General features: G+C 41.8%; 1 protein-coding gene across 2 annotated transcripts; it reads left to right on the top strand.

The window, feature by feature from the left end:
- The first annotated feature begins 507 nt into the window (after positions 1 to 507).
- Positions 508 to 24,316, top strand: gapvd1 (GTPase activating protein and VPS9 domains 1). 2 transcript variants are annotated; one of them, XM_026342850.1, is made up of 28 exons: positions 508 to 649; positions 5,999 to 6,217; positions 6,463 to 6,730; positions 6,831 to 7,403; positions 7,488 to 7,571; positions 7,667 to 7,801; positions 9,175 to 9,367; positions 9,959 to 10,039; positions 11,647 to 11,804; positions 11,975 to 12,104; positions 12,326 to 12,451; positions 12,548 to 12,721; positions 15,082 to 15,219; positions 16,485 to 16,619; positions 17,269 to 17,388; positions 17,705 to 17,782; positions 18,622 to 18,968; positions 19,078 to 19,165; positions 20,621 to 20,692; positions 20,794 to 20,922; positions 21,019 to 21,145; positions 21,240 to 21,352; positions 22,110 to 22,269; positions 22,429 to 22,616; positions 22,865 to 23,078; positions 23,542 to 23,614; positions 23,714 to 23,911; positions 24,176 to 24,316. In XM_026342850.1, exons 2-28 carry the CDS (start codon positions 6,033 to 6,035, stop codon positions 24,314 to 24,316), a joined length of 4,428 nt encoding a protein of 1,475 aa, XP_026198635.1. In that variant the 5' UTR covers positions 508 to 649; positions 5,999 to 6,032. The 2 variants fall into 2 exon arrangements, with proteins under 2 accessions (XP_026198635.1, XP_026198636.1); XM_026342851.1 differs by lacking the exons at positions 508 to 649; positions 9,959 to 10,039 and having other exon boundaries at positions 6,033 to 6,217.
- The last annotated feature ends 998 nt before the right edge of the window (positions 24,317 to 25,314 follow it).

The following is a 25,314-nucleotide window of genomic DNA, read 5'->3' as shown; positions in this document are numbered from 1 at the left end:
AATAATATGCTTCAGATCTAGATACTAAGAAACTGCATCTTGCAGCTAAGAGCAGAAGCAGAGTTACAGCACAGACATTGTCATGTCAAGTCAAATAAACTCTAATAACTCTGTACTATTACTTATGAAAACATATTGTGTTGATCTAGCTCTGTACAATTTCACAAAAAAAAAAAAATCTAAATTTAAAAGACAGTAAATGAAAAACTACAATTTGGTCTTTTAACTAATGTGTACATGTATCTACTTTCAACACACAGGGAGATGGCATAAAAAGAGAACCATTTTACTAGTGAGAATGTATTTGTGTATGATATTATATAAGAAGACTAGACTGGGTTGTAGCGTGTACTTTCCATTCCTAACAGCTGTTTGAATTATTGCACACATCATCAGAAACGTATATTATTCACATAAACAGTGTGTAAGTCTGTTTTCTGTGGTCTATTGTTTGAAACCTCCCTTTAACGAGCTTTTGCGCATGTGGGTTGCGCATGTCTCCTCGTGATGACAGCAAATGACAGCAGCGTTTGCAGGAGCCCGTGTGAAACGGCTAGCCGCCAACAAACAACTCCTCTGTCTCGGGAAATCTTATGATCGACGGTGTTTAGACAAACTGGGAACATCCAATAATCGTTAGTCACGTTTGGTAAGTTGCTGATTTTACGTTACCTTGTTTTGGTGGTCACATTTGTTCACTCAAGAGCTTTGAGCCTGAAGCTAAGCTAACGCAGCCAACTAGCTTGTCGTTAGCTTACTGTGCTTGACTAGCAAACGCTAGTTAGCCGACTCTAACTTGGTTAACGTTAGCAGCTAGATCAGCCAGTCCACCGGTTTGCTCTGTGATTACACTCTAAAATCAGTGCGGATACGCATCTTCACAGACTAGCATCAATATAACACCTGCATATCTCGTCTCCGTTTCCTGCATTGAGCCGACCTAACGTTAACGCTAGTTAGCATTAGCGTTCCACGGTTTATTTGATGTGATTCTTAGCTCGTTTGATTGTAATGTAGCTAAAACACCTCAACCTAGAAACCAAGCAGTAACAGACACGAACTTCATTACCTGTCCCTGTCCTGTTTGTGGACCCCCTCGCTAAATGTCGTTTCAGTAGTCCACCATCAAATCAAGGACACTTGAAGCATGCACCATAACGTTAGTAGCCCATTAAAATATATGAGCTTGTTATGGCAGAGCTATCCCCACCCAGACATTGAGCCGGTGAAAGAAGTGTTTTGCCAATTAACACGACGTTCAGACGGTATTTAATAGAGCTGTAAGGCCGCGGGATAGAGCTAAAAACACACATTCATAAATGTTTAAACTCGGGATATTACGGTTCATGTCTCAGCCATTCCTCAATTCAGTGACACTAAAATAGTCAGTTAATTAAAAAATATATTTTGTCAAATTAAAATGCGAACATTAGCTGGCTACCACTTATTAAATGGGACATTTCTAAGTGTTTGTTTTTATATTATTGTATATTTAATAATAATGAAAGTCGTCGCAAAACAAAGTAAGATATTGAAGTTCAAATGAATTACACTTTGTTATGGTTAAAATATACCCACTCTCTCCACCTTTACCGTAGTATATGTGCTCTGGAGTTATACAAGTTCTCATCGCCACTTTTCCCCAGACACACACACTCACACACACTCACTCACACACACACACAGCCAGTCCTGTCTTGACATCCTAGCTTCAGTTACAGTAACTTTAAGGTTGAGTGTTAATCTGCTGACATTCAGGCTCAGTCAGCGGGACTTTCTTCCTCTGTGGCGGTGACTGTATTGCCTGGAAGTGGGGTCAGTCTACTTTCTGGTTGCAGAGTGGGATGATTTTCAAATTTGTGCGTGACCAAGCCACCACACACTTTTTGCTTTGACATTATAATGATCCTTAAACTCTTTCTTTGCTCAGAAGTAGGTTCATACTTTTTTGACAGGATAGCAGAACACAGAATGTTTTGCAGATCATCAATAACCGTAACAGTAGAGATGATAACAGTGATGATCTACATACAAGGCGATGCCACTATCTGTTGTAAAGCATGTGCTGTCGTATCCAGTGTGTTCATAATTTCCTTGAAGGCACTTGTCTTAGTTTGAATAGTTTGAATGTCTTGGGCATTAAACCATGGTTCAGCCTGCCTCCATACACCTGTCAAAGGGCCTGACAAGCTGCACTTGCACCTTTTGCTGAGGTGAGACTGTTTACTCTTACTGGAATTAAAGCTAATGGCGTACTCTACTGCTCCTTATCAACTGGTGACACCAAAACTTCTCATTGTAGGTGACATGCTGTAAAAACTGTGTTTCTGTTTCATCTGAAACAGTGAATATGAGGAATAATTAACTCTTTGTACAGTTTGTGGTCTAAAGACATGGATTCAGAAGGACCTACAACATATGTGTGTTTTGTATGTTAGGTTATTCTATCCCCACAGCTACTGTATTTAGAGACTGTGGACATTGTCAAACATTCTTTCGGGGTAGCTGTTGCCTTAAAGCTGGAGAATTGGGCATGTATCCAGAATGCCGCTTCTTAGATTCCCAGACTGGCAGGATAAATCTAGTTGGTAAAATGAATCCTCCCCCAGCTGACCCACCGCAAGAATCTAACCAAACACCAAATGCCAGCTTTCATTACTCAACAGTTGATTGATCTTTAATGATTCATTGCCGCCATTACTCTAAAAAGGTATCGAGGTTCCGTGTCCATCTCTAGAAGTGGGAATAGTCACCGATTAACCTCATGCATGCAGCGCACAGTACTGGCTTCCTGAGCAGTGAAAGAAATTATCTGAAAGGGAAGTGTAAAGAGGATGTTTGCTCATAACCAGGAGTACTTTTTGTAGAAAGTGAAATCTTTTGAATGTCTATAAAAAGCACTTTGCACCAGTGGCCTCTGTATGCGTGTGTGTGAGCGCGTGTGAAAGAGATCATCCAGTGGGAGGAGTGGGCTGTGTTGCAAACAGCAGTGTGCAGTTCTTGTGTTGTGATGCTTACCTACATATTTTTCTTAAGCAGTGCTGTTTTGAGCTTTGTTGTCTTTTAGATAATTTAAAACTCTTTCATTTGATGATTTAAGTAGTTTGACATGAAGTTTTCAATCCTCTGTTTCGACTCGGCCATGCCGCTCATCTCATATTCTACCTTGTTGTTATAATTATTGTGCTTAAATAGATGTTTTGGTTGAATCGTCAACGGTATCCAGCCACAACCATGATTATTCTCACACGACACACAAGGCTGCTTATGATGCCTCCGCTCACGCTGTCTGCCGTTTGGTTTCTCTTCTCCTTTAGAGTTCCTCAGTGTTTTTCATGAGTGACTCACCAGGTAGCTCTGTGCAATGGAATTGCATTATTGAAGATGGCGGGCATTAGAGGCCATGACAAATGGTAGTTAAGCTCTCTGCTTGCCATTTAATAGCCAAGTTGCTTTTTCACTTCCTTTCAAGTATGCGAGGAATGTGCTTATTCAAGAGCATGGGTGTATATGTGGAAGTGGAGCATGAGGGTACTTGTCAGTCCGTTACCTACGAGTTCATTCAGATGTAAAACAGAAACAAAAGGAACAAAATAAAAAATGTTATTGCTGTCTTTTGTTTTATATTTATTCTGATCCTCAGCTGACAATAACTTAAAGCCCGCTATTGGTTTTAGAGCAGCCCCATTCTTTGTTTTTAAGCAACACAGTACTTAAACTGATTCTCTTCAGTCCTGGGACTCTCAGATTGTGTCTAACTTTACTAGTTTAAATTGCAGATTTGAGTGGATATAGTATTTTGACATTCAAAAACATGAATATATTCTGGTTTTCTTGGCCTTGTTGGCCTTTAGTTGTAGTAAGTGGAATGTTTTAGGCTTTTACACAGTTGGTTTGTTGATCATCAAACTAGTTGACTAATTAAGGCAATAATCTGCAAATTATTTAATAATGAAACTGTTTATTAGTTTTAGCTGCTAGTGAAAACATAACTCACTGACTTCATATTCTCATGATCTTTAAAATAGGTTTAAAGATCCAGAAAATTGGGCCTCAATAGAGAGTCAGTTTGGTAAACCATAGTTGGCATTCAGTGAGCACTGTATCAACATTTGATCAGTGGTTTATAACTCACAATAATGTTGTAGTACACAACTATAAGAACATTTTGGGTGTTCTGTGAATACAGCGTGTGTCAGCAGTTATAAGTTTGCATGTGAAGAGATATATTATTACATCTGAGATTTAGCATATCATCGTATCTGTTTATATCCAGTCTCTACTTACAGGTGGCCATAAGAGAAATTATAATTTTATATTTAGTGTTATAAACCATTTATTACATATATACACTGCCCTAAATTGCCTCTTTTCCAATAGTGTGTAAAATTACATGTTACATATTTCTTTATATTACATTTGAGTAAAATTGGTCTAAAAATGTGACCAGGTTTTGTTTTTACACAAATCATGACAATCTAACACAGTTTAATTTGAGATCAGTAATTGTTGTTTATTCTTGTTTGCCAAGTGAATTCAGTGGAGAGCCTATCATTATGTGTGCAAATCTGCATAACCGATTTGATTTGTCAGGCATATCAACTCTAACGTTGTGGTTGTCTGTTAGCTTGCGAGCAATGACACTGCCTTGCAGTCATTCCCACTCTGAGGCAGTTTTCTCCAGTCTGGTCTCATTCTCCTCCCAGATTTCTAACTCCACACTTTAATCTGTGTTTACTATGTTAGAAACTAACCACAAAGATGCTTTTGTGCAAAGGATACACCAAGAAATCATTCAGATTTCATGCACTCAGCTTAAATTGTGTGTCTTGGCTGTGTGCATCTGGAAAAGGAAGAGTGATTTGCATATTCTGCGTTGTAGCGTCTCCTGAAGCTTGTGAAAAAGCATGCTCTTGCTGTTGTCATTGGGACAACGTGTGAGCCACACTGAATGCAAATGATCACTTCCCTCATATGACGTGAGCATTGTGTGAGCTAGAATTCAGTCCTCTTGGTCCTCTAGACATGTTTACTTTTGAAGTTAGCACAACAAATATTGAATACTAATAACTGTTTGCAAAAAACAATTTTAAGGATGTGGTAAGGAAGTTTAACTACTGTGTAGCAAATGTCAACAAGTAGTTAAAAATACTAACTTTAAGTGAGTGGGGTTTGGTGCTGGAGCCTATCCCAGCCATCCCAGCAAGAGGACAGGTCGCCAGTCTATCACAGGGCTGACATATAGAGAAACCACACACACCCACATTCATACCTATGCATTTTAGAGTCATCAGTTAATCTAACATTCATGTTACATACTCAGGAAGAACATGCAAAAAGGCACCCAGCCGACTTGTGGGTTCAAACGTGGGTCCTTCTTGCTGTGAAGCAACCACTACAGCACCGTGTCGTCCCTCTCAGGCCAGGAGTGTACAACAAAGAACATACTAGAATAGAAAGAAAAGTTTTACTCTACTGATGCCAGAGCTTGACATCCAATAAATCAAGGGATATATTAACTGGCCCCTTTATTAGGAACACCTGTGTGTCTAATGCCATCCAATACAGCAGCTCTGCTGTGAAATCTACTTTTATAATGTTATAATTTCTCTGTTTGTTTGTTTTTTCCTCAGTGGATTTGTACTAGAGTGTGTCATTTAAAGAGGTGTCTTTTATGTTTTGGCCACCCTATTTATATAACTGAGAGGAGCCAAAACATTAGAAACCTTGATGAAACCTCTCTACATCAACAGTGGACAGTATATTACTGTGTTAACATGATCAGTAGTGCTGCTATCCAGAGTTAATAAATTGAACTATAAACGCTGAGTTCCTCTTTTGCACAGTTGACGTGGGAAACCTGATAATGTCTCCTATTATTGGAACTTTGTTCTGACATTTGATAAAAGATTATTTGAGCTCTTGTTTAGTTTTTGTTCCACATAATAATTAATCTATTTACCTGTTTCCATTACATATTTTCCCCTTTATTCTCCAGCCACTTACCTCTCTGCCTGTGTGAGCTGGTGAAGATGGTGAAGCCAGATATCCACACTCTGGCCCACCACCTGAAGCAGGAGCGGCTGTATGTGGCGTCAGAGAAGCAGCTGATTCAGAGGCTCAACAGTGATGTGTTGAAGACAGCAGAGAGGCTGTATCGGGCTGCATGGATCGCCAAGCAGCAGAGGATCAACCTCGATCGCCTCATTCTCACCAGGTCAGGCGTACCATCATGTTTCACTGTACAGCAGGATTACAGTAGGATTTCTAAGAAATGCATTACCTAGTTTTCTTTTTAGGAGTGAGATAAGAACGTGCTCATCACATTTCTTGTCTGTATGTTAAATATGAGCCACTTTCCTTAGCTACAACAGTAAGAAGAGGCTGCATTGTAAAAGAAAAACAGTTGTTGGTACAAGAGATATTGTAGGAGGTCAGTAATCAAATAACTGTGCTCTACAGTGCGGAGGCCTCTCCAGCTGAATGTTGTCAACATGCCAAAATGTTGGAAGACACACAGTTTGTTGATGGCTATAAGACCCTGGGCTTCCAGGAGACAATATATGGCGAGTTCTTGGCCCGGCTAAGGGAGAACCCCAGGCTTGTGGCTTCCTGCCTGGTGGCAGGAGAGAGGCTAAACCAGGAGCACACCCAGGGTGTCATCCATACAGTCTTCACCTCACTTTATGGCAACTGTATCATGCAGGAGGATGAGAGCTATCTGCTCCAGGTCAGGGGTCCTACCTGTTTAATAATTTACGCATGAGAAAATCTACTTTAATTTCTGAGTATGGTGGTGTGTAATGATCAGCTTTTTTGCCAACTCCCAGGTGTTGCGGTACTTGATAGAGTTTGAGCTGAAGGAGAGTGACAATCCTCGCCGTCTACTGCGAAGAGGAACCTGTGCCTTCAGCATTCTTTTCAAGCTCTTCTCTGAGGGCCTGTACTCAGCCAAGCTCTTCCTCACTGCCACCCTCCATGAACCCATTATGCAGCTTCTGGTGGAAGATGAGGACCACCTGGAGACGGACCCTTCCAAGGTGACAGAGCGCCTCACTCCAGCCCAGCGGGAACGCTTTGGAGAGAAGGGCTCTGAGGGCTACAAACAAAGGGTGCAGGCAGCTGTGGAGGCCAACGAAGCTAAACTCGTAGCTCTGGTCAACAAGTTTATTGGTTACTTGAAGCAGAACACCTACTGCTTTCCTCACAGCCTGCGCTGGATTGTGTCCCAGATGTACAAGACCTTGTCATGTGTGGAGCGTCTTGAGGTGGGTGAGGTGCGCACCATGTGTACAGACCTGCTGCTGACATGCTTCATCTGCCCAGCTATAGTCAACCCGGAGCAGTATGGGATCATCTCTGACGCCCCCATCAATGAAGTGGCCCGCTTCAATCTAATGCAAGTAAGTGGTGTTGATAGGTTTTCTCCTTCTCACAGGTTTTCTTGTGGGAGTCATATAAAATTTTGCTTCATTTTCGTTACACAGGTGGGACAGCTATTGCAGCAGTTGGCCATGGCTGACGATGATGCAGACCCCCGGCGGAAAAGCAGCTTGTCTAAATTTGATAAGGTGTGTGTAACAAGTGTAATGTGTTTTACACAGTAAGTGTTATCATAAATGGCTGGTATCTCTCATTTAACTGATGTTTCCTGTCTTGTTTGTAGAGCTGTGTTGCTGCCTTTCTGGATGTGGTGATTGGAGGTAGAGCAGTTGAGACCCCTCCCATGTCCTCAATGAACCTTTTGGAAGGCCTCAGCAGGACAGTCGTCTACATTTCACATAATCAGCTGCTAGCACTGGTGAGCTCTTTAGCTATTGATGTCCATATGGAAACCTAAGTATTTGATTTGTGGCACTTAAGAACAAAACACTTACATACATTGCTACATTTCCTTGCAACCACGAAATACCAAAAATGTAAACGATACAAGGAATAGCTGTAAACTTCCTTCTGGTAAAGCTCAGCATGTTTACAGTAGGAGGAAGAAGTCAATGAACTATTAGCAGCCCCTGGTTTTTCTGAAAAAATTGTTCCTGAAATGTGACCTAACCCTCACCAAAATTGCAAATATGAACAAACACTATATTTATATGTAAGCTGATAAAACACAGACATTGTCTTTAATATCTTTATTAAACATACTGATATAGGTCTGACACTGATATAGATCATAGGTCTTTTGATAAGACAGGGTTACAGAGTAACCTCAAAGCGTCCAGATATTTATCAGTGTGTCAATACTGTGTACAAATATGGATAATTAGGTGCTGTGGCTACTCTCCACAGAAGTGGAAATCTAGCCATGATCACACCAAAGGCACAACACAGAATTAAAAAAAAAGATCTGTACAGTAACAGCTACAGACTTGAAGGAGCTGGTTAGTAGGTGGTTAACATCTCTGTTCATATTGGCTATGTGCAACACATTGAACAGGCATGGTATCCATGTTAGCCTTAGACCAATTTAACACTCAACACAACACTGCTAAAAAAAATGTGTAAAGCAGTTCTTGATGAAAGAATGGTCCAGAATTCCTCCTAAATGTTGCACAGGTCAAATCCACAGCTACAGGAAGCTCGTGCTTGAGGATATTGCTGGAAAAGGTGGTTCAACCAGTCATAACAGTAAAGTCACCAGTAAAAAATGTTTCAATTTTTCCGCCATCTCTGTATGTTGAACTCAACTCAACTCATATTCAGACGTAAAGGATTGTGAGTGTTTATTTTATCAGCTTAGAAGTAGTGTGTTTGATATGTGTGACCGATCACAAGTCATGAGCAATTTATGCAGAAAACCAGGAAACTGAAAATAGGTCAGTTTTTTCTTTTTTAGACTAGCGGTTTGGATCAGATTTTCTCAATCATTTTATAGCAGCGTTGAACAAATACTACTATACATTCCCTGCAGTCAGTGTTGGTTATGGTCTTCTTGTGAAACACTGTCATCGGAACTTTTTGGATTTTGTTTGTAGCTTTTGTGTAGTCCCCCCCCCCTTCAACTCGCTGAAAACGCCTTGTTGACAGCCTCAATAAGTCCATCCCACATTAATACCGGTAACAGTTACATATTCATGTTGAACAGAACCTAATAATTGCAACTTTCCTCAGAATAACTATTTTTCATGGATTGATTTTATTGTGAAGGAGTAACGACTGACTTTTCCTGAATAGGTGGACTTTGTGCGGAGTGTGACGGCAGGGGATCACCTGCGGGAGGAGGAGCACATGGCTCTGGAGAACCTTCTGGCCAACGTGCCTCAGACTCGAACTGTGAAGAGCAACAGTCTGGAGCTCACTCCTTCCAACACCCCTCAGCTCTCCCCAGCTACCACTCCTGCCAACAAGAAGAACAGACTCCCCATAGGTACCTACAGCCTTTTTTTATCGTCTGTCTCCCCGCCACTCTTTTAGAATGGATGTATTGTTGTGCTCAGTAGGATGAAACATCTCGTAAATTCCTGATGTGAAGATTTGAAGGACAGTCTGCTGTAGGAAGATCACAATGTGAAACGGGAACTAGCCGATAGAAGTGTTATATTTTTTCTAATGAGAAGAAACATAAACAAGTAGAGTTGAGTGGTGATGGCTAGTGAAAGGCCTGCTTGATAGAAAGCTAATGAGCTTCTTCTCAGCTTGTTATGAAGATAATTAGCATGGCTTGAATTGAGGCTCAATTACAGAAATGACAACCAATTAAATTACTAAATATAAATGAACTCATTTTAATTGGAATGGATGGAAAAGATGCATAGACTACCTTCATTAGCATTTTCAGGACAAATGATGGTGTAGTAACACCCCCTTAATTAGAAATCACTAGTGCTTGCGTCTCTGAAATATGACATTTATTTACACAAACTTGACTTGATACTTGAATGACTTTGAATTCTGAGATATACTCTGTGTTCTTTCTCCTACTCCTCCTTTTCCTCCTGTGCTTCCATTGAATGACCAGGACAACATTTAGCCGCTATAACATCCTGGGACCCTACAACCACCACTCTGTCTGCTCACATTCCTTTAGTAACCCCTTTTGGTGGGTAGCCTGCTAGTTTTATTACAGCTGAAGAGACCCTATCCCATGTGTCTGATGTTTGTGTAATATATATTTTTACCCAAATTCATGGATAATTCCGGTTATGTCTGGAAATCTGGCATATTTCTCCTAAATGTGGCAATTGCGGCTTTATCCGTAGTGCTGATTGTGCACTCACCACCTCTACTGTAGAGAAGATAGAATGAAACCAGCTGCAAAGGCCATTATGCAAATTTATACACATCCACATCAGGGACGATTTGCCGGCTGACCGGAATTATCCTTTAACACTCATCGAGTCCATGCACTAAGCTGCTCATAACCCAACATAACAATAAGCCTGTCTTGCCACAGTCGTCGTCCATGTGATTGACCACGTTTGCTTTGCCTTGCACAGAGCTTTAGTTTTATATTAGATATAGTAGATAGATGTTAGAATTGATATGTTTTTTCCACTTTAATTTTCTAAGTTTTTTCCTTTTTGCCTTCCTGATTCAGCAGAATATGGCTGTTCATTATCAGGTAGAGTGGGGGGAAAAAACCCTGTCTTCCACCTCCTGCTTCCTCCATCTGCTCTGTGCCTGAGTTGTGGTCAGAATAAAGGAAGTGATAGTGTTATTACTTAAAATAGTGACCATGCCATTGTGATGGTTTCTCAAAAGCACATTTGCATTACTCTCTTAATGCTTTGAAAGGCGAGTACCAGGGATCCAGACTTCTAGGAAGCTTTTACAGTATCCGTGCATTTTTTCTTAATGTATGCAGTGCATGGATATAAAAAGTCACAGCCACACATACATAAGTTGTGCTGCTTAAGGGCTTACTCTTTATCTCTTCTGCCATTTAATTCCAGAAACAGTCACATGTTTTGGCATAGGTTACATCAAATGACATCAAGAGTGTGTTTAAATCTGACTTCACATTTCTAAAATAGTTGTTAAGATTATATGTCAGATGTAAATTATGGTATGTTGAGCAAGACTGTCCATGCGTTTGCGGTGTGTGTGTGTGTGTGTGTGTGTGTGTGTGTGTGTGTGTGTGTGTGTGTGTGTGTGTGTGTGTGTGTGTGTGTGTGTGTGTGTGTGTGTGTGTGTGTGTGTGTGTGTGTGTGTCCATTTAACCAGTGAACAGTGCACAGTTGAAATCCCATTTCTAGATCTAAAAAGTTATTTTAATGCCAAAATAAAAAGCCTAGCCTGTCTTATTCTTAACATACTAACATCTAGACATGAGACATAAACTGATCTTTCATATCACACCAGTGTGTAGCTACAAAAGGAAGGAATTAATTCATTTCAAAAGTATTTTCTTTGTGAAACTGATAAAGCCATTGGGATTTATACTGACATACAAAAATGTCAGTCTTATGACTTTTGAGTAGCAGTTACAGACAACACATTGGTGTGCTATAACAGATGAGTCTTAGTTCCCTTGTTTCACACTTTTTGTAAAAAATTCTATTAGATTGTTTGGTGATCTATTAATTCATGAATGTTCTCCATAGATCCTAAATGTTTGCATTGAAAACATAGCAGCAGATTCAGTGAGATTTATTATCTGTAAAATAACACTGGTTCTATACCAATTCCCTCCAACCAATGTGCCAGCATCTGCTCGTAGCCGCAGCCGTACCAACATTGCCCAGGAGGGGGAGGCAGAGGCCAGCTCCCAAGAGTCCCTTCAGGAGCTGATGCCTGAGGAGGTGCTGGTGATTTCACTAGGAACCGGTCCTCAGACTGTCCCTGGGATGATGTCAGAGAATGAGGTAATGTGACTTGAATTAATGCGCTCATTTGCAGGAGAGATGATCATGTGATAAATTCAATGTCATTTATATTTCCTGTCATTGAAGGACAGTAGGGTTTCCTGGAGTCTGGGCCATGCGTTTGCAACCGAACATAAGTGATTTCCCCCCCCCCTCTATGCACCTTCTAGGTTTTGAACCTGCAGATGGCTGATGGGGCCCAGGGGGATGGTCATGCTGATGATACTAAGCTGCACGGTAAACCAGACAAAACCCTACGCTTCTCCCTGTGCAGTGACAACTTGGAAGGCATCTCAGAGGGTCAGTCTGCGATCTGAAGACATTTTTGCAGCTATATGTTTGCTTTAATATTTTAACATATTCACATAATGTATTTAACATATCAGTGTAAATATAAATCAGCTCCCTTCACTTTTGTCTTGTCACCCATGGTAACATGGACAGAAACAAACAAAAAAAGTCCTCATAGCTGGTCTATGACCTTTGACCCTGATACCTTCTGTATGTTTTAATATATTCAGGTCCATCCAATCGTTCTAACTCTGTGTCATCTCTGGACCTGGAGGGAGAGTCTGTTTCTGAATTGGGAGCTGGACCATCAGGGAGTAATGGAGTGGAGGCTTTACAGTTGTTGGAACATGAACAGGGTACGTGTGTGTGTTTCTGAATGTTGCAAAAAAGCTTGAAAAGAAAAATATATCAGCCATGATAATGACATGTCTGGTTAAACGTGTCTTCTTCAGCCACCACTCAGGACAACCTGGATGATAAACTGCGCAAGTTTGAAATCAGAGACATGATGGGTCTGACAGATGATCGCGACATCTCTGAGACGGTCAGTGAAACCTGGAGCACCGACGTGCTTGGCAGTGACTTTGACCCCAATGTCGATGAAGATCGGCTGCAGGAAATAGCAGGTGAAGACATGACTTGTGTAGAATTCCACTCCCTACATTGCTGTACGTGGAAAACGTTCCTTTCCGACTGTTGATTAAGTAGATGTAGTGAAATGTCATCACCTTGTGGTCTGGGGCTGAAATAGCATCAAAAAGCAGATCTTCAACACAGCTTAGGTTAAAGGAGAAAAGAAATGCTCAACATCATATGCATACATGGCCCTCGTACATTTAAAAACATAGTAAAGTAAAATAATTTCCCATTAGAGCCGGAAAGTATAATATAGATGATATAGGTATATTATGTATTTTGTACAGTATCAAAGTAGATTTATGAAATTTGTCTTTGTGCTCAAAATTCAGCTGTTTCCTGTCTCACTGCTAAAACTCACATTTAGTTCAAGTAATATGGTGTATCTCATTTCAGTAATATTTGGAAGTATTGATCTTTTGATTCGGAAGATTGACCATAAGGTTAAAATGACCCATTTCATACTGCATGCCTGCTTTTATGCAACAGTCTTTCTACTGATGGAGTAAACTAGAATGCAGTGATTCAAATACACTAGCAAAACAATTTATTTTGTGAATCTCTGGAAGCATATCCTGATCTTACCTTGTATTGTGTACAGGGCCACTAGGTAATAAGTGCAAGCATAATCTAAATTTGCTGCTTTTAAAGATAAAGTTTTATACATTTGTAGTAAATTGTGGAGGGCGTGTCCAGGCTCTGCATCGGTGGCAGTAAGACATAGGATCATTCTGTTGACAGAATATTTGAGTCTTGATGTTACTTGGACCTGTCTCCTCTGCCTTAGGCTTTTCTTTTCAGCTTTCCCTCTGCCCATCTCTCTTCCCTTCTCTCTCTCTGACATTCACTCAGTCCCTGCAGTCTTATTGACCTTGGTTCCTTCTCATTTGCATCCACCATTTTTCATTCCTCGGAATATGGCATTGGGGGACTTTTCCATCATTAAGTGAATTTACAGCGATTTCCTTATGTGTTTTCTCCAAGGGATTGGGTTATGAGATGCACATTAAATATCCATTAATACCTCATTATCCCACTGATAAGATTACCATGATAATGAGGCAGAAATTCTAATTGTTTCACTTCTTGTTGTGCCACTCATTTAATCATCCACCTGAAAGACAAGTACTCTGCGCCTCTACCTTGAAGACTGTAAACACGGACAGCGGGATAGAGCTCTCCCACCGCCAATGAGAACCACGCCAAACCACAGTGCATGTTGCCGGGTGCTGGCATGGTATATCCTGGCGGCGTGTGCCTGAGTGGAGATGACTACCAGGGGGTGCGGCTACCACAGGTCGACTTTTTGGTCGTGAGCCTTGGCCGCTGACTCCCACTCACACCTGCTAACTCTTTTCCCCCCCCACATTCTCCGCTTGTTAGGCACGCTTCCCACATTGGAGGACCTGTCTGAGACTTTGTAGGAGATGTAATTGGCTGTGACTAATGTAGCCAACAGCTCAAGTGGCCCTGGAGCCAGGGCAGGGTGTATATTCCATTAAATCTGATTGCACGGGATCTGTGCTCTGGTCCCACATGAAATGCATGTGATCTCGAACTCTCTGTGTCTCTGTATACAAAGCTCACTGTCTCTCTAGTCCCTTCCACACAACAAACACAATTTTTTGCTTATCTCAGGCCTTTTTCACAGTCTTGTTTGAGATTCAGACTGAACGCATAAAAGTTTGTTTCTTAATCAAGATGTAACACATGACATGAATATATAAAGAAACATGTTCTAAAACAGGTCCTTTAGTTTCCCTTCAACCAGCCAATTAATAACCAGTTTCTAATCATTTCAGTCATTCGTTAAACAGAAATACTCGGCTGTTCAAGTGAGAGTATTCAGTACTTTTCTCTATTTTATATCAGTATTAATAGAATATCTCTTGAAATGTTCTAATTAGTTTGTCAGACAAAAGTAGCAATGCAAAAAGTACACCTCAGGCTATTTTTTAATTAATTATCGTTTCATAGACAGAATGATTTAATTTCATAATTGGAAGGAAAAAAAGAGGAAATTAGTTACATTAAAATTAATTACTAGCTGTAACCTTAATACCATACAACATTTAGTTGTGGAATGGTGTGTTAAAGCAAAATTTTACTCAAAAGTCAACTTTTTACCACAGATAACTTTTTTTGTAGAGACAATTTCTTGTTCACACTTATATTTATAACTTGAATAAATAATTTTCAGCATATGACTGACCAAACGGTGCCTTCAAGGTGCCTTTGCCACTGTAGAGGTGACTCCTCGCTGGTCCAGCACTTTTCCAGACATAAGAAGCTGTTTCCTTGTGAATGAGGTTAACTCCTCGTCTCTCTCTCTCTCTGTCTCTGTTCTCAGGGGCAGCTGCAGAGAACATGCTCGGCAGCCTGCTGTGTCTTCCTGGCTCGGGTTCAGTACTGCTGGATCCTTATGGCTCCACCATCTCAGAGACCACAAGCGAGGCCTGGAGCGTGGAGGTCCTGCCCAGTGACTCAGGTGGGGGAGCCTGGTTTATTCCACTGTTGTTGACACCTTTTGACCATTATTTCGCTTTGCTTACTGTCTTGATTCTCGCAGTTAATCTCCATGACAGCCTCAAATGTATTCTGCATGCACATGTGTGTACGCATGCATATTTATGTTTGTTCTGTATAGTGGGGGTTGGGACACCAGGTGTGATTTCACGGCATTCCATACCAAAAATGTGTGCGTGCATCTGTCATCATATTTGTGTGCACTTGCTTGTCTTTCAGGACAGATCTGCCTGTGCCAGTAAAAGGCAGCTCAGGGTTTCCTTAGAGGGACCACCAGGTGTGTTTGCACCTGTGGTGGAGCAGTGGGGAGGGAAGCACAAGGACAGCAGCTGTCCTCAGTCACTTTACATGGTGTCACTTTTTTTATTTGGCTACTCATACCACTGCATTGCTCTGAGACTGGAGTGTAGATTTTGTTTTGTTAGGCCTGCAACCAATCGGGGCATCACGTGCCACTGTGTCCGTGCAGTCTTGTAAAACACAGATTATTATTATTGCTGTTATCGTTTGTTTTCTTTGCCTGTTCTTGAAAACTGAGCATTCAAACCAAACGTTTTATTAATCAGAGATTGTGCTAAACTTCCCCTTCTCGAAAACCAGTGTTTTGTGAAAATCAGTTGAGTGCCTTATTAACTGTGCTAAGTGTTTCTTTGAAAAGCCAGAGCCTTATGTTAATTGAAGTAGTACACCATTTCAATATGTGCAGTGCAAAAATGACATGCTTGAGTGTCTTGATTGCTTTTTGTTCCATTTGTTGCCCCTGTTCTGCTCAGTAATAGCGTGATCGGAGGCTTGCTTTGAGTAGAGCGCTTGTTTCATGGCTAGGCAGCAGAAAACTACACTCTGAAGAGCACTTCACCAACACATTATTACTAACGAGCATGCAAATGAGTACTGCTGTTACTATGGAGCCTCTGGGTTCGACCCAACAGCTCCATTGGGTAGCCAAAGAATTGGCCTTGCTAGGTTTATGGTTTGGTTTGGCAGTTAGAAGACATGATAATGTATGCTTTGTTTGATTTTGTGCATATGTGTACACTTGGTTTCCCAATAATCATAACAGAGGAAGGGATAGATGAAGAAAATGACCATCACCTGCACTGAACTGCCACGACTACAGTGCATTAAGTTTCTACTTAACTGGTACTTGTGTCTACACACCAAGTGAGAAAAGTCCACATTCTCACTTTTTATTTATTTATTTATTTTTTCATTGTTCATCTGCAGAAGCCCCGGACCTGAAGCAGGAGGAGCGTTTGCAGGAGCTGGAGAGCTGTTCAGGTGTTGGCAGCACCTCAGATGACACAGAAGTCAGAGAGGTCAGCTCGAGACCCAGCACACCGGGCCTCAGTGTTGTCTCAGGTATAAATCTGCGCACTCTCTCCCCCACTTACTGCTTCCTATGCCTATGTTTCCTCTCTGCATTTTTCTGTTTCTATTTTTGCTCTCATAGTCATTTTTCTCTCCTGTAATAAAATAAATCACATTAAGTAAGTTGAAATCACATGCCCCTTGTTTCTGTGTACAGTGGTCATGTTGCTGCAAGGCTTGTTTAACCAGTGTTTGAGGGTCATGGGGAATTTATTTGCACGACACAGAGGTTAATGCTGGTTGTCTTTTCTGTGGGCTCAGGTGGACATGCTATGTTGACATGCATGAAGTAGCACCCCAGATTAAGCCAGTGGTGATGTTTCTGGCTTAGCTCACAGAATAACATCCCGTGAGAATAGGCCAATGGATAGTCTGTGTATGATGATCAGTCTTTTCAGTGTATTTCCCCTGACCCGTGGGAGCTTACGCTACCAGTTCAGTTCCCACTGGGATCCCAGCTGAGAGATATACAGTATAGTCTAAAGAGAAAAAATATCTCTTTTGTACACAGAACATTCGGTTTCTCTTTCCTGACTGATGCTAACATGAAACAACTCACTGTAGAGGGGATAATGAGTTTCTTTTGTCCTGAATGTCAACACACAACTGTGTTTTTTTTTTTTTTTTTTTTGTACCCCAGGTATCAGCGCAACCTCAGAAGACATCCCCAACAAGATCGAAGACCTGCGGTCAGAGTGCAGCTCAGACTTTGGAGGGAAGGACTCTGTGACAAGTCCAGATGGGGAGGAGTCAGGTCACGGTAGGAGAGTGTCACATCCCTGCTAGGCTAGCTAAGCCATCAGTCCAGTGTCTATACGGTCAAAGCAGCATCAGCCAGAACTATCAATTCCTGTCACTTTTACAGCTGCCACCAAGCTAAATCACCGGTTTACTCAAAGCTATCATGGAGGGTTAACTATTTTTTGTTAGCCTGGGAAATGAAGTCTGGAGGCCAGGCTATTATCTTTTTAACTTAACGTTATAAACCCCCTTTTTTTTTTTTTTTAAATAATAGCAATGTGTGTTTGTACATTAGCACTTACTAAATTGTGTTATATCCTCTTGTGTTTTCAAAGGAGCACACCATCTGACATCTCCACCCTCACAGGCTGATTCCTTACTGGCCATGTTCGATCCCCTCTCCTCTGGCGAAGGTAATTTGCACTCCCAGAATGCTCTACAACCAATCAGAGCTTTGAAATGGGCATCATTAAATCCCTACCCTAATGTCATGGACTCACAGAACAGCTTGAGCTGTGCGAAAATGAACCAAAAGAATTCCTGTTCCCCTTATCCCAATTACTCCACATATTATAAGTGCAATGAGATGTCACATCGTTTGGCTTGTTTAAACAATATTCTTAGCCGTCTTTGTTCCTGCTTCTGTGCATTTTGCTTGTAGTGCAGTGAAATGGTTTGAGAGAGGAATGGTAGTGGCTGTTTGTGTCTGTGGCAAGGTGAAGGGATGACAGGTTGAGAGACCTCACCCCAGGCTCTTTGGCACTGTCCCCTTGTCCCACTGTGCTCATGGCACCAGGCTGCCATTGGAAGCTTTTCAGGAGACTGTGTCTACCCTTGGAACAGGTGGCCTACCTACACCTAGGGCTTATCTCCCACTAACATCTCTCTTTAGTGCTCTTTCCACACTTTTGAGGTGTTTTTTTTCTGTTGGTTTTATATTGTTTAGCAAGTACTTTGTAGAAAGAGTTGACATGTTGAGGTCTTAACAGCACTACCTTTTAGCAAACCTACTTGCAGAATTTCAACAGTATAATAGTATACAGTTTGAAAAGCAGTTAAACACAATTATCTATCTAAAAATCAATGTTTGTAAAATCTGTGCAGTGGGCTGGTGAATGCCTTTATGAATGTCAAAGAGAATGATATGCAAGCTATTCAAAGTTCACAGGGATGTTTAAATATCGTCCACATCCCTTCGGTAAATAATACTACACTTACTAAGTCCTTTGTTTTCTGTCTTTTGCCACATCAGGCTCCTCCACTGGAACAATAGTGAGGCCCAAAGTGCACTACGCCAGGCCCCCTCATCCTCCCCCTGACCCTCCCATCCCTGAAGCCAGTGCCCTGGGGCCAGAGACGCGTCACTCCCTTTTCACACCCCACTGCTTGGCCCAGGCGGAGCTGGAGCACACCAAGCAGCGCCACTCCTACCCTGACAGGCTGGTTCGCAGCCGCAGCTCTGACATTGTCTGCCCTGGCCGCCGGCCCACAAGTGACCCCGGCCTAAACCGGCGTGTAGCAGCTGAGGATCGTGACGCTGCTGGGTCATTCACCTTAGGACCTTCCCTGTCCCCCAGCAAGGACTCCTTGAAAGGAGAGGTAACCAACTGCAGTAGTGCTCTGGGTTAATGCAGCTTAAAAATAAATAATGTGTCTTTCTTAGCTAGTTTGGTTCCGTAAACATTATTGTTTTCATTTCCTTTCACAGGCTGAGGACAGAAAAGACAGTGACGACGAGAAATCTGATCGCAACAGACCATGGTGGAAGAAACGTTTTGTGTCAGCCATTCCAAAAGGTAAAGGAACCGGCCACTTGGTCATTTTAAGCATGACTCTTTCCTAAATTGAAACAGAAACTTCTGTACATTTAAAGGTGCTCTGTTTGATTGCAGCTATTCTTTATTTTGTTGCGAGGGGCAACAAAAAAAAAAGTTCTCTTAATCACAACTGACAGGAAATATCACACTTTAAAGAGCCGCACGAAAACCAATTTATAATGTGAGGAAAGAGAATGATGATCCATGTTGTCCACTCCATTGCTGATGTTCCAGTTGGAAAATGATGTTTCTTGTTGTTTGAAGTTACTCCGGAGACGTGTCCAGTCCTTTTTCCTCTCACGTCCCACTGGCTGCAGATTTATATAGACTTTTCAAAGCTAATCAGTCATCAGAGGAGCTTTAGCTGCATAGATTGTATGACTGTAGCCCTCCCAGCAGTGCTGTCAGCCAGCAGCTAATGGTCATTAGATAGACCTCTCTGTCACCAGCACTGATAGATGACACATCTCATGTTGCACTTCTACTCTACAACCCTCTCTAATACATCTGTCTGGAAAATAATGAGCTGTGCCCACATGGAATGACTGCTTATTACTCTTTGAGATAATGATGTTTCTTAAGTAAACATAAAATTGATATTCATAAAATGGAGGACAGCGTGCACATGGAGGAGTGGAGAGCCGTGAAGCCTAAGCCACCAATCTCCTGCCAAAACTCTGTAGAGCCCATTGTGTTTGTCCTGTTGCTCTGCATGGTGACGTACAGTCAGTTGTCCCGCAGAGCGGCAGCCGTGTGTGAAAGGCCAACCCTGTCTGTTGTGTTCCTCACAGTGCTGTATTGGACGGCTGAGAGTGATGTCCCAGGTAACGCTTCCACGCTGCATCATTAAGCTAGCTTTGCTGCCGGAGCCAGCGGCTGCGTGCCCATGCTGCTTTGTAGATGTCGTCTTTAGAGCTGTAGGGCTGTGATGTGACATGGTGTAGCCTAAGTTCACATGCCCACACTTGTCATCCATGCATCCATTCGTCACCCTTCTGTGTTTATTTATTTTGCTAGAGCATTTTAATGTATGCGGAATACAGAATATCAATGTAGTGTAGATACCACAGATTTGTCCAGTGTCATCAAATTGTACATTGTCTGTTTGTCCTGTTTGCACCTTCGTGTTAATAGGACAAGAATCAGTAGAATTATTTACATCTAAATGATTTAATTGAGTTATAGTGGACCTTTGTGATATTCTGGTTGAAATCCCCATTTCAATATTATTTTGTCACTAGACATTTTTTGGTGCTGTACAATGTCATACATCCCACATTGAGATTTGTATTCTCAATATATAACCCATAAAAAAACTACCAAAGATTTTACCAAAGTGGCTGTCAACAAGTGAGTCATGATCAGTCAGTGATATGCTATGATAGTAAAAGTGGTATCACTCCACAAGTCAATCATCACACGTCTCCTCCACAGCTCCAATAGCAGCATTTAGGAAGAGGGACAAACAGGAGAAAGATGACATTGCCCAGGAGCGTCTTCCACAAGGTCAGTCTGGGTTTGTTTTCATCACACTTGGGATTGGCTGCATTTGATTCACCATGAACGGTTTGATTTGACTGCAACCTGTTTGTTGGTGGGTTTGTCAGATGACCCGTTACCCAGGCAGAGCACTCAAGCACAGGCTGCTGAAGACATCCTGGACAAGTACAGGAACATCACGAGGCCGAGCCCTAGTGACGGAGCCGCGGCTGGGGCATCTTTTGATGGTACAGGAGGTCAGGAAAAGAACCGTCTGAATGTATGAATAATACAAACTCGAGCAGCAGTTGGGGCTGAGAAATATCATTTTATGTTTGTGTTTATTTTAAAAGATCTTTGTGTTGAGGAGAGTGTGCATGAGTCTCCAAGAGAGGATACTCTTCAGAACCTTTCCACTGATGACCTCCCAGACTCAGCCAGCCAGACAGCTCAGCAGCATGACTTCAAGTTTTCCTTCAGGTCAGAACACAGTCCTGAAGAAAACCATACAACTCACCTTACAAACAAATGGCCACTCAACATTTTCTTTTGTTTGTGTGTGTGTGTCTCCCAGTGATGCAAAGAAGAAGTTGAGGTTGGCGTTGTGTTCTGCAGACTCGATAGCTCTGCCCATAATGGCTCCTGCTACTACACGAAATGGGCTGCCTGACCACATGGAACCGGAAGGTACGACACCTTATGCATTTATGCTTCAAATCAAAGTTTTTAAATTTCTACTAGCTCACTTTTTCTTGGCTGGAACTTATTATTACAGCTCTGTTTGCTTCATGTTTTAAGAAAATTGATCTTTTTTTCCCCCCTAACATTTTTCTTTTTTAGGCAGCGGTGCAAAATTAATGCAACATTGATGCAGTCAGAGTTTGAGTTGCACACTGTGTTAATTTAGAGTAAAACTTGCTCTGCTGTACTAGATTTTAGGTATCTTTGTCACAAATCTCCCCAGGGAACAAGCCCATAATGTTGGCAAGCATCCAACTTTCTGTAAGTGTCCTTAAGCAAGACACCAAATCTATATCCCCTTCACCTTCAGACTCACCTTGCAAGGTTTGGGGCAAGGTTGTAGGAGGAGCGGATGCTAAAAGAGAATTCCCATATGGTGTCAGTAAAAGATCACATCATCATTATTATCATCATACATTTTAAAAATACCACACATCGATCAAAATTGGTACAACATTCTTTGCAGAAAATACAGACAGAAGGCAGACCTCTTCAGCTTTTCTCACACACCTTAAAGCACGACAGCAGCAGACAGAAGCAAATGGCATCCTGTGAAACAGTAAAACCATAACATGTCTTTGTGCCCATCAGTCACGTTGTCATGTGGAGGCGGCAGGTTGATCAGATTACAGCAGCCAGCCGTTCTTTTGTGAGCTGTGGGCAGTGTTGTCTGATGCCGTCTCCCTATCGTCCCCTCTCCCAGACAATGAGATCGTCTGCTTCCTGAAGGTCCAGCTCGCAGAGGCCATCAACCTTCAGGATAAGATCCAGATGGCCCAGATCCAGGAGACCACGCGCTGTGTCAGCCGCTTCGACGCACGTACCTGCAGGAAGCTGCTGGCTGTCATCGCGGAGGATTACAGGTAACTGAACATGGGGATTTCACTTAAATCACCCCATGGGCCTTTTATGGTCTTATATTTTCTTTTTCTGGTGCATAAGGTTGTATTAGACAGCTGCAGAGATGCAGTGAGCAATAATGCCAATAATAAGATACAACATTGTATCTGTGTTTCTTTCAGAAAGCGGGCACCATACATAGCTTATCTAACCAGGTGTCGCCAGGGCCTGCAAACCTCTCAGGCACATCTGGAGAGGCTCCTCCAGAGGGTACTCAGAGACAAGGAAGTGGCTAACCGCTACTTCACCACTGTCTGCGTTCGTCTTCTCCTGAAAGACATGGAGTCGAAGATGCTTGACTTTATTAAGGGTATGTCCACGTTTTCATTTGTCTCGTAGGTGCTAGCTAAACATATTCACTAGTTCCTCAGTTTACAGGCTTTCGTTTAGATATTCACTTTTGCTGTAAGGGTTCCACAAACAGTAGAAATAAACAGGCTTTGATAATCAAATATTTAATGATATAACGACACTCCTTTACAACGGCCAGGAGTTCTTCCAGAGGTTACAGTATGTTTCCTGTGTTGGTGTTAAAACAGTTTTTCTGCTCTCCCTCAGCGTTCCAGGGGTGTACAGCTGCGGATGACAAGACAGCAGCAGTGGAGGATTTTCTGCGCTACTTATATGGTGCCATGGCCCGTGATGCCATTTGGCAGTATGCAAGCGAGGACCAACTGCAGGACGCCCAGATGGCAATCGAGCGCAGCGTTATGAACCGCATCTTCAAACTGGCCTTCTACCCCAACCAGGATGGAGATATTCTCAGAGACCAGTGAGTCGCTACAGCGCCTACAAAGTGCATCACAAGCTAGTATTGATTTGTGAAGACAGCAGAGGACTTTAACACCAACAGTAATATTAGCCATAACAATATGTAGCATTTGAATCTAAAAGATCAAGAATATTTTCTTAATTCGTTGCACTGTTTTTGTGTTGTTTACGTCAATGGAGCCTAACTGAAATAATAACTAAATAGGCTAAATATGAATGAAAAATGTGCTCGAAAGTGTAACTGTGATCATATGGAGAGAATAATGACATGGAGAAATTCAAGTACAAGTTTATGTAATCTGTGAAAGGTCATTTTAGCTGCTAGCCTTCATTTACAATCTAGGTAGTTTAATCTTTAGGCTAATTTATTAAAAGAGTTGAAGTTGATCAGAACCAGAGAGCAGCAGCGCTGCTGGACTGGACAACCTCTGTTGCCGTGTACTAAGTTGTGTCGTCTTTCACAGGCTTTTCCATGAACATATCCAGCGGCTCTCTAAGGTTGTGACGGCAAATCATAAAGCTCTTCAAATCCCAGAGGTACATTGTTGGTGACATGTTTTCACTTCAGTGCATTTGCAGAGAATAGAGGGAAATGTGATAGTATTGCTTTTTTTTTTTTTTTTTTTTTGGTTGCAGGTTTACCTGAAAGAGGCGCCCTGGCCCTCTGCACAGTCAGAGATCAAGACCATCAATGCATATAAGACCCCCCGAGATAAAGTCCAGTGCATACTGCGCATGTGTTCCACCATCATGAACCTCCTCAGCCTGGCCAACGAGGACTCTGTCCCTGGAGCAGACGACTTTGTTCCTGTACTTGTCTTTGTCCTCATAAGGGTGAGTGTGTTCTTAATTCATTCCTTCACACTTCACTAAGCTGCATTTTCTTCAGTTTTGAAGTATTTGTACCTTTTAGTATTGACCTCTTATTGACTTCATGTTATTGAAGATTGAGAATTATCACCAGCTTCGACATAAAGACTTCTGTCTGCTCACTCGTTTGGATGTATTTTACATATTTATGAATATAATCTGTAAGGCGTTACGTGAGGTTCTTTCAGCGGCTAATGTGGGCCCATCCCCACATCTCTTCCCCTCCAGGCAAACCCGCCCTGCCTGCTGTCCACTGTTCAGTACATCAATAATTTCTACGCCAGCCGGCTGAGTGGGGAGGAGTGCTATTGGTGGATGCAGTTCACCGCGGCGGTGGAATTCATTAAGACCATCGACGAACGCAAGTGAAGCAGAACAGCCACCTGTATGGGCAGACTGCGGGGGAAGGAGCCGGGAGACTGGGAAACTTCCCAACCAACTGCTCCCTCTGCACAGCTTATAAAACCTGGCCCTCAGCCTGCTCTTTATTTGTATAGCTTGTACATAGCCAGAGACATTGTAAGATTAGAAAATATATATTACTGTATGTTTGTGGGCAAATCCAGGTTTTAGCCGTGGTGAAATACGGCCTTGGGTAAAAATTGGCAAGATAATCTTGGAACCTGATTTGGATTTTTCCTTTTATCTCTTATGTCTCTTCAGTCATGTTTCACCAGTTGGAGGCTGTATTAGGAATTTTCTATACACACAATTACCCATAAGACATTAAATCAACATAAAAGATAATCCTATATAAAGGGACCAGACTTCCTTGATGTCATCACTGATCTTTTTCTTCCCCTGTGTGAGAGGGAAGGGCCAATTAAATTACAGTATAATGTTCATTAAATGCATTGTAACATGGCAATTTACAGTGCGTTATAGTTACTGATGGGCTTTAGTGGCTCATAAACACGAGAGATCAATTCAAAATCCTACTCGTAAGGCTAGTGTATCAAACATTAGGGCAGCTTATTTCATGATTCGTTTACTTCCTTTTATTCCTAAAAACATGTGTCAGTAACAATTTGGACATAAAGGCCCACATATGTATATGAAATAAAAAAAAAATGTATTTATTTCTGTAACTCTATCTATGTTTTGTTGGTATAATTTACAAAAATGAAAATGCATATCGTGCCCATTCATGATGTCTGAGGCAAGTGACATTCTATTCAAGCTGCTCGAGAAGCTTGAGTGAAGGAGGCACCTTAGCAATGAGTAACCCTTAGGTGGGGGGTGCTGGGCGATCATTACACAGGGTCAACTCGTGCAGAGTGGATTTGAAAACAGTGCCTTTGACCTGGGGCGCTCTGTACAGGTAGTTTTCTTTTTATTTATTTATTTTTTAACCCAGCATAGGCATT

Source organism: Anabas testudineus, chromosome 9 (genome assembly GCF_900324465.2).
Source record: "Anabas testudineus chromosome 9, fAnaTes1.2, whole genome shotgun sequence".
Lineage (NCBI taxonomy): Eukaryota > Metazoa > Chordata > Actinopteri > Anabantiformes > Anabantidae > Anabas > Anabas testudineus.
Note: the sequence above shows the minus strand (reverse complement) of the source record. Positions and strands in the feature narration are given on the sequence as shown.